This window comes from Pleurodeles waltl, chromosome 8 (genome assembly GCF_031143425.1).
Source record: "Pleurodeles waltl isolate 20211129_DDA chromosome 8, aPleWal1.hap1.20221129, whole genome shotgun sequence".
NCBI lineage: Eukaryota > Metazoa > Chordata > Amphibia > Caudata > Salamandridae > Pleurodeles > Pleurodeles waltl.
Genome location: NC_090447.1, coordinates 11,779,842 through 11,797,325, shown reverse-complemented (window position 1 = coordinate 11,797,325; position 17,484 = coordinate 11,779,842). Strand labels below are relative to the sequence as shown.

The 17,484-nt window shown below is 45.6% G+C and overlaps 1 protein-coding gene across 1 annotated transcript in view; it reads right to left on the bottom strand.

Annotated features, from left to right (window-relative positions):
- Positions 1 to 17,484, bottom strand: part of LOC138249031 (pepsin A-like) — a 37,807-nt gene that overhangs the window by 12,126 nt on the left and 8,197 nt on the right. The window contains exons 2-6 of the mRNA XM_069203090.1: positions 16,834 to 16,990; positions 11,870 to 11,987; positions 8,934 to 9,052; positions 3,457 to 3,653; positions 1,456 to 1,572 (exon numbers count right to left, since the gene is read on the bottom strand). Coding sequence (XP_069059191.1) covers positions 1,456 to 1,572; positions 3,457 to 3,653; positions 8,934 to 9,052; positions 11,870 to 11,987; positions 16,834 to 16,990 — 708 coding nt within the window. The remainder of the gene's footprint in view (positions 1 to 1,455; positions 1,573 to 3,456; positions 3,654 to 8,933; positions 9,053 to 11,869; positions 11,988 to 16,833; positions 16,991 to 17,484) is intronic.

The window sequence follows — 17,484 nt, the reverse complement described above, 5'->3', positions numbered from 1 at the left end:
CTGCCAATATGGGCTGGGTGGGAACACAATATCTGTTCTGTCAGTATGAGCTGGATGGAAACACAATACTTGTCCAGGCAGCTTTGTCAGTATGGTCGATAGAAACACAATGCTGTTCTAGGTTGATTTCTCAGTGTGGGATGATAAAGACACATTACCTGTTCAGCTTGATTTGTCAGTGTGAGATGATAGAAACCGAGCACTTGTCCAGGTTGTTCTGTTAGTATGGGAATGATAGAAACACAACACCTGCCCGGGTTGATTTGTCAGTGTGGGATGATAGAAACACAATACCTGTCTAGGTTGATTTGTCAGTGTGGGATAACAGAAACATACCTGCCCAGGTTGAATTGCCGGTATGGGATGATAGACACACAATACCTGTCCAGGTTGATTTGGCGGTATGGGATGATAGAAACACAACACCTGTCCAGGTTGATTTTTCAGTGTGGGATGATAGAAACACAATACCTGTCCAGGGTGATTGTCATTGGGGGATGATAGAAACACAACACTTGCCCAGGTTGATTTGTCAGTTTGGGATGATAGAAACACAATACCTGTCTAGGTTGATTTGTCAGTGTGGGATAACAGAAACACACCTGCCCAGGTTGAAATGACGGTATGGAATGATAGACACACAATGCCTGTCCAGGTTGATTTGCCGGTATGGGATGATAGACACACAATACCTGTCCAGGTTGATTTGGCGGTATGGAATGATAGAAACACAATACCTGTCCAGGTTGATTTTTCAGTGTAGGACGATAGAAGCACAATACCTGTCCAGGGTGAATGTCATTGTGGGATGATAGAAACACAATACCTGTCTAGGCTGATTTGGCGGTATGGGATGATAGAAATACAACACCTGTCCAGATTAGTTTGTCAGTATGGAATGATACAAACACAACACCTGTCCAGGTTCATTTGTCACTGTGGAACAATAGAAACATACTACCTGTCCAGGTTCATTTGTCAACATGGAATGATAAAAACCCAACACCTGTCTAGGTATATTTACCAGTATGGTACAATAGAAACACAATACCTGTCCTGATTGATCTGTCAGTACCAGCTAGATAGAAACACAACACCTATCCAAGCTGATTTGTCAGTATGGGGTGATAGAAACACAGTACCTGCTCAGGTTGTTCTGTCAGTACTGGCTACATGCAAACACACTACTTGTCCTGAATGGTCAGTCACCAGGGATTGGATAGAAACACCTGTCCAGGTTCATTTGTCAGTATAAGAAGCATGGAAACACAATACCTGTCCAGGTTGATTTGTTAGTATGGCTGAATGGGAACACAACACCTGTCCAGGTTGATTCGTCAGTATGGCTGAATGGGAACACAACACCTGTCCAGGTTGATTTGTCAGTATGGCTGAATGGGAACACAATACCTACCCATGTTGATTTGTCAGTATGGCTGAATGGGAACACAATACCTGTCCAGGTTGATCTGCCAGTATCCTTCGTCAGAGACCGGAACCCAGTTCAGGCTTCCAGAGTAGTATGAAGATTCGTATCCTCCAAATGTCACCACACTTCCAACAGCTGAATTCCTGAGTAAGTAAAAGAGGGAGTATTACTTGGGTATTCCAAGGCCAGTGGATAGCCGGGGATGGACGGAAATGCAAAGGGGCAGAAAAAAACACTTGGTTTCCAGGGAGCACTTACTTCTGTGCAGCTCATAGATCGAGTCAATGATTCAGCTAAAGTCATCCAGTTTCTGATTGTGAGCTGACCTTTGAGGGTCAGATATATGACTGTGGTCACCATCTTTTCTGTTCATCTATCCTTAGAATAACACTGTGGAGTATCTCAGTTGGTTATTAACTGGGAACCTCCTGCCACTGCTTACACTGTCACTAGACACTGATTCAGTTCAACTATCTTTTTCAAGGCGACTGTTCAGACTCTGATGCGAGGGGTGTAAGCAACAGGGTAGTCAATATTAGGCTCCCTTCAGAGGTCCCTTACACCAAACTGGGAATTATTTTAACTTACAACCCCAAAATCAGATTTGGAAAAACATTAGTTGAGAAATTAAGTATTGTAACTCTCGGTGGAAGCCAAGAAGGTTCTTTATATTTCTCTAATTATGATAAATGCTGCAGATGCTGGGGCCTTGCGAAGAACTAGGAGACTGTCTTAGATTTCGGTGGGCAGGCTACTCCATCACCACAGTGATGGATATCTTTTCAGCTGAAACATAAATCCAATAGGAAACAATGGGATTTATATTTTGGTGGTCGGGATATCCATCATTGTTGCGACAGAATAACCCGTCCGCCAAAATCTAAATCAGGCCCTAGGGCTTTGAGATTCATAGTCAGGGCCAGGATCTCTAGAAGGTCCCAGCCTCCTAGAGTGCCAGAGAAAGTAGCCTTCCTTCATGCTCGAGACGTAGAAGGTCTGGCACAATGGCATGAGAGCTTGACCAACACTCTCCAGAACTATATCCACTCTCGAGGTCACCCTGAACTGAATATCGAACCAATCACATTAGTAAGATGGGCCCACACTATGAGTTACATTAGTGGTGGTACAAACCTCTCCTAACTGATACATGAGAAGCTAGTGATCGATAGTGGTGAACACTGTCTGCATTTGTCTACACAATGTAGGAACGAAGGAATCACTGCAAGCCTCCTGAAGAGACAATACAAAACTCAGCTACAAGACTCATCCTTGTGTTCCCCAGATGGACTCTCATCACCCACCACACCTCAAGAAGCTACACTGGCTCCAGATCCAGAGGAGATGCCAGTTCAAGACATTGACACAAACATACAAAGTCCTGCACAAAAAAGGGCCAGCAAATGAATGACCTTCCACCAAGCGACCAGAGAGGTGCAATCTGCCTTCTTCCTCGCAGACACCTCCTGGACCCACCAATCCAACAGTAGAGGATGCTCCTTCCCTTACCTAGCGGCCAACACCTGTAACAACCTTCTCCTGCACCCCAGGAATGCTACATCGCTCTGCAAATTCAGGAAAGGACTCAAGACATGACTGTTTGAATGAACAGGGCACCACGAAGCAGCAAGCAACTCCAGTGCCTTGAGTCCCTAACAGGTGATTTGCCATGCTTTATAAATCCTGATTGATTGACAAAAGAAAACAAACTCCTGGAGACTGTAATTTTCACCTGTGGTTTCTGACGTAGCTCTGCCCTCACTAACAGGTGATTTGCCGTGCTTTATAAATCCTGATTGACTGATTGACAAAAGAAAGCAAACTCCCGGAGACTGTCATTTTCACTTGTGGTTTCTGGCGTAGCTCTTCCCTCCTGCCTGTGGAACAGGAATCTCAGTTCCATACATTCATTTACAAGTGGTGAGATTCAGTTTTGGGAACAATGAATCTGTTATCCAACGATCACTTCATTCTCTCTCAATAACACACCAATTTGCTGATATCACAGGAGAATTAAGGTGACTTACGAACTGAGGAAGACAGAGAAGAGGTTCTGGGGGATCAGCTGCTCGCTCCACATGTTGTCAAAGACTGGGGTGACTCCATCTGATGAAATGCTGGGGTACCCCAGACCCAAGATCCCATCAAACTGCATGTAGTAGAAGAAGTCGGCTTCTGTCTCACTGAGGCCGAAGACCTGGTTAGTAACTGTAATGCCCTCAACCTGCAGGAAGGAGAGAGATGAGAAGTGGGCACAGTCCAGGCAATGACACAGGGCTTGAGTCATGAACAAGGGAACTGTTTCAAATGTGATGTTAACAGGGAGAGAAAGAACAGAGTTTTGAGAAGGGCTTAAAGTTTAATGTTGCCTTTAAGTTGGCTGCAAATGACTATCTGTGCAAACACAGTATGGGGCTGCTTCATAAAGGTACACTTTAGTTTTGTGTAACCTTACAATTGTTTGCTGTTCACAAAAGCACTTTACTAGAAGTATCTTTATGAGTGTGGAGTCTCTGAACATAAAAATGTAGGACTATCCTATCTTTCTACGTGTGGAGAGTCCGCCCTCATTAAAATACTACTCATAAATCCCTTTGGGAATTTACAAAAAGGCTTACGAAAATAATCTTAATTTTAGCTAAAAGGGTGACTTTACCTTTGTGAATCAGGTCCTACGAGTGCCACCTTCCACAACAATCAGAGAAATGTGGTTAAATGTGGAGGTAGTAGTAGCAGTAGCAGCTGACTTTAATACAAAAACATTCTTAGACTAAATATATTATTACAAATGCCTACCAGCATGGAGATCAGTATTCTCATCAATCAATCAATTTGTAAAGTGCTTATCATCCCGGGGGATATCCAAGTGCTAAGGGATGTCCCTGTGATTAGGTTGCTAACCTCGACGAGGTATAGCTTAAGTTTCCACCTGAAGTCGAGGAGGGTGTGCGAGGTGCGTAGGTGGAGAGGGGGGTCATTCCAGATCTTGGCCACGAGGTAGGAAAACGAGCAACCTCTGATGCGGCTGCATCAAATTCTAGCAACTCTGTGCGAGGGAGCGGGTAGTTGAGCGGAGCTCCCTGGTAGGCTGGTGGAAGGTGAGTTTCTGGTTGATTAGATTGGGTCTGATGTTGTTTAGCGCCTTGTATGCAATAGTGAAGGCCTTGAATTTGCACCTCTTGTGCACCGGTGACCAGTGGAGATCTCTGTGAAGGGGGATGGTGTGGGACTGTCTTGGGAGCTCCAGGATGCGTCTTGCTGCACCATTCTGAATAGTATGGAGGCGGTGTAGTAGCTGAGAGGTGAGTCCGATGTAGAGGGCATTTCTGTAGTCAATTCTGCTCATGATGATGTCTTGGGTGACCGTCTTTCTGGTTTGAATGAGGATCCATCTGAAGATCTTCCATAGTATGTGAAGGTTTTGCAAGCAGGAGGAGGCTACCGCATTTATCTGCTGTTTGAAAGTGAGCTTGCAGTCGATAATGATACAGAGATTGTGGGTGTGGTCAACTGGGGTCGGGGGTTGTCTGAAAGTGGGGGGGCCAGGGGAAGGGGTTGCATCCGAAGATGATCACCTCAGTCTTGCCCTTGTTTAGTTTCAAGCATTAAGATTTCATCCATTTCTCAACGTGTCATGGAACTGCTGAAGTTGTCACTGGGGGTGGTGTTGTCTTCTGAGAAGAAGAGTATGAATTGGGTGTTGTCAGCGAATGAGATGATGTTGAGTCCATGGGAATGAATGATCTCGGGCAGCGGTGTAACATAGATGTTGAAAAGGGTGGGGCTGACAGAGGATACCTGGGGGATGCCGCATATGATGCTCTTAGGTTCTGAGATGAAGGGAGGGAGGTGGATCCTCTAGGTGTGGCCTGTGATGAAGGTGTGGATCCATTTGAGGGCATTGCTTTGAATCCCGATGTGGCGGAGCCTGGAGGTAAGGGTGTATTGGGAGATTGTGTGAAACATGGCAGAAAGGTCATGGAGGATCAAGGGCGCTTTCTTACTGTGGTCGAGAAGGGATCTGATGTCATCTTTTTCTGTGATCAGGGCTGTCTCAGTGCTGTGTTTGGAGCAGAAACCACATTTGGAGGAGTCAAGTAGGTTGTCTTTCCAGATGTTCAAAGAGTTGCTTGTTGATGACTTTTTTCAGGACTTTGGCAGGGAATGGGAGCAGAGAGATGGGGTGGTAATTTTTGAGTTGGCTGAGGTTGGCAGAAGATTTCTTCAAGAGTGGCTTGATCTCTGCTTGTTTCCATGTTTCGGGGTTGGTGTCAGTCGTGATGAAGGTGTTGAGGATGGGAGAGAGGATACTGCTTATTTTCTTCCGGCCCAAGTTGAAGATGTGATGTGGGCATGGGTCGTTGGGTGAGCCAGAGTGGGTCGTATTCATGAGGGTGGCTGTTTCCTGGATGGATAGTGGTTTCCAGTCGGTGATGAAGTGGCTAGGTGAGTCCTCAGAAGGAGTCAGTAGGTGTACGCTGCTGGCGGGTTGGGGGTGGAAGTTCCTGTAGATGGCTTTAATTTTGTTGTGGAAGTAGTCAGCTATTTAGTCTCCAGGCTCTGGGTGGGTTGGAGTCTGGGGGAGGGGGAGTGCTAGACAGCTCCTGTTTGCTGGTTATGGTGAAGTGTACCAGGTGGTGGTCTGTCCATGCAAGCTCTGTTGTGTGGCCAAACTTGACTTTTTCGGTGGCTTCTGGGCAGGAGAACTCTTTGACGTTCTTGAAGAGTTCCTTCAGGCAGTTGGTGCTCTCCTTTATGCGGCTGAGTAGAGGTCGAGATGGTATTTGTTCAGTGCAACTTTGAAGGTGGTTCGGTCTGCCGGGTTCCTGCTACCTTGCCACTTCCATTCTAGCCTTTTGCATTCTCTCTTGAGTGTGTGTAGTTAGGGGGTGAACAGCCATGCAGGCTTCCTAGCTCTTCTGGGGGCTGAGCTTCTTGCTGGGTCCACTTTGTTGGCACTGTTGATGGTCCACTCAGAGAGGTTGCAGTCGTGTTGCACAAGGTTGGCGGAAAGGATGGGTTTGCTGGCCTCCAGGGCGGTGGTCCATTGGGTTTCTGTGACTTTTCCCCATATGTGGAGAGGGGGAGGATTGGTAGTGTTGGACAGCTCCGGTCTGGTGGACTTTTTCGCAGGCTGTGAAGATGGGGTCCAGGGTGTGGCCCACAGGGTGTGTGGGGCTGGTGACTAGTTGTTGGGTTCATCTAAATGGAAATTCAGGTCTCCTAAGAGTAAGTAGTCTGTTGAGTCAATGGCTAGGGGGCGATGAGGTTGGGGATGACAGTCTTGCAGAACATGGAGAAGGGTTTAGGGGTCTGTACGGGAGGATTCCTCTAATAGTTGTTTTGGCATCAGTTTGGATTCTGATGTTTAGGCGTTCCAGGAGGTGGGACACCTCTCCTTCGAAGGTGGTGCACAGGAGATTGTACTAATGCATGATGGCAATGCCTCATCCATGCTTTTGTGGCTGTCTTTGTGGAGCAGTTTGTATCCTTGTAGGGTGGTGCCGGTAATGTCAGGAGCCGAGGCGGGCATGAGCCACGTCTCGGTGATGAACATCCGGTCTGGTCTGAGTGTGGGTATTGTGTCCCAGATTTCCATGGAGTGTATGCAGAGGGATCATGCATTGAGCAGCAGGCATTGGAGTTGGTGCATAGGCCAGAGAAACCAAAAAGAAAGGCAGCAACTTTTCTGGGGCAGAGAGCAGTAACAGGCAGCAAAAATACCCTGCACCTACCCAGAGGAGTGGACAGAGGCTGGCAGAGGCTACGGGCAGCAGGGGGAGCTGGCCCAGGACCTGCTCAGAGGGGTTGCGCAGGGGCGCAGAGGGAGGAGCACAGTGCGCAGGCTAGAGAGGCCAAAAAGATAGGCATCTACTCTTGTGGGGTCACGCTGCTACTGCTATTAAGTAGGTCCTGAGGTGGGAGAGGGCAGTGGGAGGTGAGCGGGCAGGGAAATCGCTGGAAGAGAAATGGCGGAAAAGGCAGCAGGGGTGGGGGAGCAAGAGAACGGTGCACAGGACAGAGAGGCCAAAAAGAAAGGCAGCAAGTCGTCTGGGGCAGACAGCAGCAACAGGCAGGCAGCAAAAATGCCCTGCAGCATCCCTGCACCTACTCAGAGGAGGGTGGCAGAGGGTGAAAGAGGCTCCGGGCAGCGGGGGAGAGCTGGCAGAGGACCTGCTCAGTCAGTGGGGTTGATCTGCAACCACCATTAAGTTGGTCCTGGGGTGGGATGGGGCAGTGGGAGGTGGGTGGGGGCGGTCAGGTGCATGGTGCACAGGCCAGAGGGGCCAAAAAGAAGGGGAGCAAGTCTTTTGGGGAAGAGAGCATCAATAGACAGGCAACAAAAATGCCCTGCACCTACTCAGAAGTGTGGGCAGAGGCTGGCAGAGGCTGCGGGCAGCAAGAGGAGCCCATAGATGATGTATGATTAATCTCTACGCTACACATATTTTACTTGTCCAGGAAACAGACCTTTAGAATGGAAGGCACAAATACGTAAACACATCTCTGCTTAGGCTCCTGGAACCAACCAAGCCACATATAAATCCCTGTGTCTGGTCTTTAAGACACAAATACTAAGCACATCTCTGCTTAGGGCTTCTGGGACCAATGAAGCCACATAAAAATCCCTGTGTCTGGTTTTTTAATACCACAAAGTCATTGGGCAGATTTCTTTTCAGACATTTGAGATTAGCTTCTCCAGCTCTCTTTCAAATTTGCAGAATCCCCCTTAGCCAACTCAGAGGAGGACCATTCTCCTAACTGATTGGAAATGTCTCCCATCCTCCCTACAAAAAGTAGTTACTTGAGTGTGCAGGTTTCGTGAAGAGTTTAAAGACATTGGTGCAGATTTAAGAGCCTTAAACGCCTCCTTGGCATCATTTATTTTTACCCTAATGTGGCCCAACAAGGCCAAAATCGACCCAGCAAATTTACAAAGAGACGCGATGTATGCATTGCACCATTTTGAATCCATTTGGGGCTACATTATGCCTGCATCTAAGAGATTTCATTGCGACATTTTTTTTGTCACTTTTAAAGCCTACTTGGATCTTTGACCCTAATCCTGCAAAGCTCCGAACTAGCGCGAAAAATGTTGATGCTAGTTCCCCTAACTACTGACAGGGTGCCCCCACACTCATGGTGGCGTTAGGGGATGCAAAGGAGCGCAAGAAAAGTGGGCCACTTTTCATAAATCAGGACCATTGATTCTCCGCACATAGGCTATCTGTTGTGCTTAATGACTGGCTGTATGTTTAGAGCTAGGAAACTGGTTTTATTTGGTTCCTAGAAAACAATTCAAAAGCATGTGATTGGAAGTGGGATATTACCAATGCAATCAATATTGAAATAATATATTATGGGCGATTAATTATGGGTGAGTCAAAACATCCGCCTACTACTAAACCTAGGTCTTCTACAGGGTCTACGTTGGAGGATGTTGGCCCACCTTGAGTTTTCATCAGGCATTGCCCCTCCCTGTGACAGGCTCACACCCTCTTACCTGGACGGTGTCGGAGGCCAGGACCCCAGTCATACTCCCGGTGCCATAGGCAATGGAGAGGCTCTCGTTGATTGACTTGAAGGTGGAAGATGCCGCAGGGTTGAACATGTTGTGATTTGCTGTGGGTAGAAGACATATCCCCATGAAGCAGAGCACTAAACAAGTCACATCATTCCATGGCATCCTTAGGGTGAACTGGACCAGACTCATTAGAAAGATGTACCCATACAATGTGATGGAACATAGGATGCTTATGTGTCTAGGCTTTTAAAGCAGCACCTTTCTGTAAGATGTGCCAGCAACACCATGAACACTGCGCATGGTTTCCTGCTTGAGTGCTTGGGAGGAGAATATGAGACATGTAATGCTGTGTAAACAGGATTTCTGAAGTGAGCATCCTCTCAAAGTGACATATGATGGCTTATATCTTAGTGTCTTATACACCCCCTGTGATAAATGCAAACGATTTCTAACATATTATCAGTAACTGAAATAATCTTTCAACATTTTGAAATGTATAATGTGTTGGCTGCTATAGGCAGTGTTTTTGTTCTTTTTTATTAAACTCATTTTTATTGTAGTTTGTTCCTCAACTGACACTGTTGCTAATAATATTATCTGATTAAAAGTTAATTGCACAACTGTCAGGACAAAGCGGTTCACAAGGTGTAGGCAACAGTGCCTCCTGGCCCTTTAGATATGTTTAACTGACCCTGTGTGTGTTGATCTTTGGTCCCAGTATCTTAAATCTCAATGCTGTTGGGGTTGTTTGCCCTGCACATCACTCTGCTGAGGAAGCTCCACAATTACATATGGTCCCCACTTTGTGGAGATTGGTGCTGGTGTCCATTGATTGGATGAGGGGGCACAGGACTTTTCATTTGCAACTTGATATCCTTGGAAGAGGTGTCTACTGATCATCTTAAATTGTGTAAAAGGTGTTCCGCCCCTCATCACGGAGGTCCCCCATTCGCCAGTGAGTGTCTGGAGTGTGTCTGTATTACATGGGGCATGTATGAGACCTGTGGAGTGTATGTAGGGTCCTCTTTAAGGACCCGCTGCACGTAACACAAGATGAAGGCCATCTGCATGGAGGGTTAAAGCCAGCCTGTCTACCCTGGCGTTTGAGCAAAGACTGTCCTGTGTACATCAGTGGTGTTAGCAGTACCAGGTTTCGGGGATGCAATGCATGTGCACTTTACACATCTGTTCAGTAAACACAACTGGATAAAAGTGATTTGGCTTACCCCCTCTACAACCTTTATCTTCCCAGCAACATTTTCCCATAGTTGGAGAAGCATGACCTGTGATTTGGAAATGCATGTGGCTGTGAATATTACTATCCCCAACTTGAGGTGGGCAGTCTGGGGGGAGGTATGCAAAGCTTTCTTTAATGGTTCTCTGGGTAACACAAATGTCTGATTGGGCCCCAGCTTCCCAGCGGTGCCCCCAGTTTGCATGAATACTGGCTGAGAGGCGATGCCTCTTTTTGCATTATCCCCCCACATTTTCGGATTGATGCTCCTGGTTTTTCAACTCTGTAAGTGCACTGAGTTCTGCCAACCAGGCTTCATTGCCAGTGCTCTGACCCTTTCAAAGTATATGTATGATTAGTCCATGCATAAGTGGCATAAGATAAGCTACTTATATGTCCATAGTATCTGGTACCCGGAGTACTCAGGGTCTGTATTAAAAATTGTTCCTTGCAGACGGCACCTCTGATTGTGCCACCACCAGTGTGACAAAGCAAAGCACAAATCCCAGTCCGCCAATGCCGGCTAGCAAAGCAGACTTTAGGGTTCGTTTAGAGTTTGGCAGAGAGGTTACTCTGTCACAACTGTGGGGGATATCCTGTCCGCTGAAATATAAATCCTATAGGATACAATGGGATTTTTACTTTGGAAGGCAGGATATCCGTCACTGTTGGGATGGAGTAACCCTCCACCAAACTTTAAATCAGGCTGTTAGCCTTTTAAACTGATGACAAAGACCAAACCTTTCTTTTTAATCTTTATAAGTCACCCCTAAGGTATGCCTTTTGGGCCCTGAAGGCTGTGCTCATTACATTTAAAAGATGGACATGTGTTTTAGAACCTTTACGTGTCCGGACAGTAAAAACCCTGCATTGTCATTTTTACTGTGGTAAAGCTAGTAACACCATTGGGGAGTACATAGTTACACACGATCCCCTTAGAAATGCTGTCTTCTGAATGAGATACTCAGGGACATATTTACACATAAGTGGTGCAGTGTGAGGATGCGCCAAAATTGGCAGCACCGCGCCACTCCAGAAATGCGGGGATGCACCATATTTACACAAATACAGAGCACCCCTGTGTTTCTGCTAGTCGTGACGCTAAAGTTAGCTGTCAGCACCAACGCAGGCATCCTTGCACCATCGTGCAAGGGTGTCTGCGTTGAAGGGAACGATTGTTTATGTGCAGGAAGGTGTCCATTCTCAAGCATTAACAATTTACAATGGCAATTCGGCACTTCTATGTGTGCAGCTGAATGCAGCACACATAGCAGTAGCGAATCGTCATTATTGAATGATTGTTTATGTGCAAGAAGGAACACCTTCCTGCACATAAACAATCAATCGTGGTGGTTTGCTCCTTCTAGGTGTGCTGCAGGATCCCCAAGTGAAGAGATTCTGCACCGAGAGTGGACATAAAGATAATACTCCTAACTTACCTTTGTGAATACGGAAAAGTAGTAAAGTAGACTTTTGGTCTAAACTTACACCAAAAGTCTAACTTTATCTTCATAAATTCAGGCCTTACTATTCAAATTAGGCAGACACGTACTGTCTGTGATTATGGGAGTTTAGGATTAAGAATGTGTCATTCGGCATCCCTTTTATACGGTATTGCTGTTGACACAGTTGTGCAAATACTGATTAATAGAACAGGTGTGATGACTGATAAGGTACTTACAGCAGGAATCGCTGTTGCAGGTGTTTGACGGGACCCACAGGTTGGACGAACCTGTGTCGAAGATGACGTTGAATTGCTGGGCTGGGGTCCCAATAGAAATAGCTCCGTAGTATGATGCCTGTGGATAGGGAAGACAAATGTAGACAAGATATTGTATTCAGCTACTTGTTCGAGTGGTATAAGGAGATGCCTACATGTGAGCACTCAAAGGATATCCCTATAGCTACTCCCTTATCTAACTGGGGTGGAAGTAAGACGTCTTTCCAGCTGTAGGTAACACAAGGGCGAAGGGACTACATTCAAACACTAGAACCCAGCAGCTGTGAGGATGTTGTCCTGCTACGGCTCTCAACATCCGATGAGGGAGATCGGCTAGATTTATCAATAAGGATATTTAGATTAAGGTCCTTGCTTCAATAAATCGATCAGGATTTAGACAGCGCTGTTAATCGCCCTTGAGGGTATCCAGGTGCTAAGGGTTGTGCCGTTTTGGTGGGTTCAGTTGAACATCCAGGCCTTGAGTACCTTCCAGAATCCTGGGAGCGAGTTGGAGGTCCGGAGGTGAAAGGGGAGGTCATTCCAGGATTCAGCCATGAGGTAGTGTCCTCCGCTGTTGCTTTGGTGTACGCAAGGGGTGTGCATGAGGCAGTGAGGCCTTAGAGCTATATATTGGACAGTCTTGAAAACTATTCTTAGGTTGGGTCCTCGTCTTATGGAAAGCAGAGGTTTCATCTTCTGATGGTTATTAGAACCGCCAGAGATGGGATCAAATTTTCTAAAAGTACCTTTAAGAATCTGAGGCAAGAAGAGTAGGAAGCAAACAATTGACGTTCCACTATGGACCGGCCTGAGCAATGGCAACATCTGGGAGGCAGGCTAATTGCTAACTTTTACATCTGTGTTGATGCATTTCTTAAAGAACTATTCAAACATGGGAGCCTTTATGTTTACTATGCTCAAAGTCAATAACAACATTAATTGTATTCAAATATATTTAACAGAAAGCAGAGAAGTACAGCTTTGGGGCATTTGTACAGATTTTATGGATATTGATTTCCTAATTGCGATTCTCTGTGAATCACAATTAGGAAATTGCCATCCCTATTGTATGAAACTCTTGTTTCTTTTAGCGACTCCTAGTGGTCGCAAATCGACCTACCTCATAAATATTAATGGGTTAGGTTGCAGTTTGCGACCCATTAGGAATCACAGCCATCACAGGGATGGTGGCCTGCAGACCACCATGTCTGTGATTGTTTTTTTAAAAAGCTATTTTTTTTAAACACAGCTCGTTTTCCTTAAAGGAAAATGTCATGCATTTAAAAAGAAAAAAATGAAACTTTGAAGTTTCATTTTTTAAAATTTGAACATGGTCTGAAGGACCACTGCCCGCTCTCAAAAAATATTATTATTTACATTCTCAAAGTAGAAGGGGTCCCTTGGGGACCGCATTTCATATGCAACTGGGTGGCCATCTCCTTCAACAAGTCAGTAAAATATTAATGTTTTTCATTCAGTCGCAAAACATGTATACATCCCATTCACATTCAGTATTTGGTAGGGACGCCCTAAACACAGCCCTTCCGAATAGCAACTCACAAACATAAATTGCGATTCGGTAACATGTTACTGAATCACAATGTGTGTTTTGTACATATGTAAACACATTTTTGCAGTGTTTCCTACCACAGAAATGGTTCACAAATATGGTCCTTCGTTCCAAGAACAAAGAAGTGTTTTCATTGTTCTGTACTTGACACTGCTGTGGCTGCCCTCAGCTAGGATCACACCTTCATTCTTCAGGTTTCTGATCTGAAGGGGTGAAGCAGAAACCAGCCATGTGGAATCGAAGCCTGCCCCGGTGTACATATGAGCACGAAAGAGCCAATCACCTTCAGGCAGCACTGCAACTGGAACCACAGCCGAGCGCGCGCTACTGGGGGGCGGGCACTGTGGGTCATGTAATGACGTCAGTAGACACATCATGCAGACTGTGCACTGCAGTATCAGGTCCAGCCTGTGGCCACCAATGGCTGCTCCACCTGGACTGTGTTGGAGTGGAGTCCTTGAATTGGAAATCAGCAGTGATCAGCGATGGCTCTCAGCCTTCCAAAGGGTATTGTGGGTATATGTACAGCCTTATAGCGCATTGCCCAGGGTTATACCGGTTGTTAAAGACCCTTAACTCGAGTTACAGCCCCGAGCCTCAGGCGAGGACCTATAAAAAGGGACAGGGCCTTTAACAACCGGTATAGCCAGAGGCTGACAGGCTATAAGGCCATTAGAACATTCCACCTACTGAGGACTGAGTGCATAAAGACAAACATAAGCCATTATAAGCCCAAAGCCACTCCATTGTCCCCAGGGGAGCTCTCAACATTTCAATGTTTTAATACAGGGTAGAGGTGGGCAAGCAGAGAACTTAACAATGGTCTGTCCACATTCCAAGAGCCCATGCACAAGTAGAGCCATGAAAATATTCGGCTTGTAACTCATGCAATTAAAATCGTGCAAAAACATGAGGAAATCTCTTCAAAATTCAAACAACTACATTTCTTTAACCTTAGTACTTTAGATTATATCACTCGAGTGTGAGTGATTTAGTAAAAGTGATGGTTTTTAAATGTGAGAGGAAAAACATTAATGTGCCCCTCCTGGCTACTATACCACTAGGGCACAAGCAGGTGCGGTGGGTAAGGTAAAGAATGCCAGCTCACTGTCCTCACCTTTCAAGTGCCAAGAAACTTTAAAATATCAAAAAAGTTACTATTTAGCACTCAGAAAAAGCAAACTGCAGAACTTGCGCTATAATGAGACAAGTTATTATCAACTGCTGAGAGAAAGGGAGAACAAAAAAAGTTTAATTCCCTTTGCCTTTGAGACCTCTGAAGAACAGAGTTCAAAGTAAATGACTTCGACAACAGTAATGGAGTGTAGGAAGGTGGATGATTAGTAGCTGTAGGTAGGTAACTTCAGGTAGTACTAATGCCACAATCACTAATAAGGTCCAGCCAAGTCTCAATACATCATCCTTGCTCAACCCTCGGTACCTTGGCAATGAGAAGTCAGACTTAACTCAGGAGACAGGTAAGTGTAAAGCATCTAAGATCACCAAAACAGTGAATACGTAAAAGGCAAAACCCAAAAAAAGTCAACACCAATTTATAAAATAGAGAATACGTTTATTTTAAAAAAGACACCAAAATGACAAAATTCCAATGAAGAGACCTGGAGATACTCATTTTTAAAGATGAAATAGTCGTGCTGGAATGGGACAATGTCAACATTTTCGGCTGACTGCAGTGGGGCCAGGGCGGATAGGGGAAGCGGTAGGTCCCGGTCAAGATTTTACCTGTGCACTTAGTCACTGTCATGGAGCTTTTCCTCTTGTCGTGGAGAGATCAGGTCCTCAGATCTGGATTTCGATTAGACATTTCTCTTCTTTTTATTACAAGGCTCCCCACCTTTGGGCCACCTAGGGCAGTTCTTAGAGGAGACACATGCAATAAAAAGGTAGTTTTGGACTTTGGAAGTACTTTTAACTCCAAAATTGAATGTGGACATAGTTTTATTTTTGCCTTCAAAACACTAGACACGACAGCAGTGCAGACTTAAGTGCATTAAGTCCCCTCGGTCTTTAAACCTCCCTGCCCTATTATATAAAGTAGAGTGTCTTGGCCAATTGTAATTATAGCAAACACCATATACCTTTAGGCACTGTCACTGGGCCTTGTTAGCAGAGTCTTGGGCACTTTCAGAGTCAGTAACCACCAGTATCACTCAAACAAATGGGGGTGAACAGAGCAAAAAGGATGACTTTCCTACATGGAGTTTTATCCTTGACACCATGTTGGTGCAGTGCTCCTGCCAAAGACGCGCTGTGTGGGTTTTGCAGAGTGACCGCTCTAGTACAGGGATTAAAAAAATGTGCCCTCTATTAGTCCCCAGGGTCTATGTTTACAAAAATACAGCTCTGTAGATGACTTCTCACCTAGGCCCAGGATGCTAGCTTCTGAGGGGCACCCAGGGACTTCTGCTTTTAATTCTTTATTTTTACTTCACCACACTGGCACATGTTTGGTATTTCCAGTCGCTGCGTACTTGATCTTGCTGTCCCTTCACTTAATCTTCCTTCGTTTCCTTCACCCTATTTCTGTTGCTTCCCTTTGCTGCCCCTTCACCTCTGATTTAGCACCTGAACAGGTGATTCAGGTGAGTGGGAGAAAGGGACCTGACCTGTGACACAGAATGCCCCACCAAACTTGCCACACTTTAATATAGCCCATGCCGCAATTTGAACACAGGACAGCCCTGCATGTAATCGCCCAGTACTCGGTGTACCATACCTGATGCCACACACTGGCACAGTCCAAAGATAAGTATGAGGGAAGCAACTGCAGCAAGGTGCGCACATGCTGCAGCATTTATTTTATTACTGGACACCATGCTTCTGTACTAATAAACAATAGGGCAGACAGCACCACCTTTTGGTGGTCTCTTGTAAATAACTGCTAAAGTCGTCAGGAAATAACTAATGGAACTGAGCACCTGCAAACACCGGTACAAATTAAGGACTGTCAGGAAGGCCTCAATTGCCCTGCACTGACCTAAGACCTGCAAGTAAGCTTCTGAAGCAAAGACCATTGGGGTAGGGGGCTGAGGCTGCATGTTTGCCTATGGTTCTCTAATCATATATTCAATGTTTGCACAGTTAACCTCTACTGTTTCCATAAGGCCTTTTGGTAGGCCTGCTCTTAATGCATAAAATAAATAACTAGATTTAACAACTTCTTCAATCAATAGAGCATCATCACCTCCATCTGCTGCCCCTGTGCCAAAACCATTGGAGTCACAGGTTATTGCGACCACTCCCAGGTGTAAACTCACACCATTCTCTCAGAGTAGCACACACAGCATTACCCATCATGCACTGTGGTCCTCGGTTCTGCTGGAAAGGTACTCACGTCCATGTAGTTTGTCATTGGCTCACTGGACACCTGCGCAGCCAGGATAGCAGAGTACTTGCTAGCTGGATTAATCGTGTGCTTCTTCAGGAAGTCGCCCAGCTTGCCTTGTTCCCTGAGGCTCTCCCTCAGAGACTTTTTTTTCTGAAGAGTGACCCTGAAGGAGAGAGTAAAAGAGAAAGGTAAGAGGTAAAGGGAAGGGAGAAAAAGTACAGATAGGAGAATAACTGCACAAAATGGAGGAGGGAAACAGGAGTATGGGGGAGAAAGGCAAAATGTGAGATGGAAAGTGGAACAGAAAGGCAAACTGGGTTAGATAGACTGGAATGTGCAGACAAATACAAAGAAAAAGAAAAAACAGACAAAAGTGTAGCATGCGAGAAAGGCTGTGACACTTAGAGAGAGAACTTTTGAATTTGTGTGCAGTAAAGAAAAATATATTGGTGGAGAGACATAGACAAGGAAAACAGAAAGAGAGGGGAGAGCTAGAAACCAGGGAGAGGCAAGCCAAGAGGGAGACATACATAGGCTGAAATAATAGGACTCAAGATTGACAAACAGGGAAAACACATACAAAAAGAGAGATGTGGAGAGTAAGAGAGAGCGAGAAGGTGTGTGAGAGACAGACAACATCCAAACATAGAGGCAGAA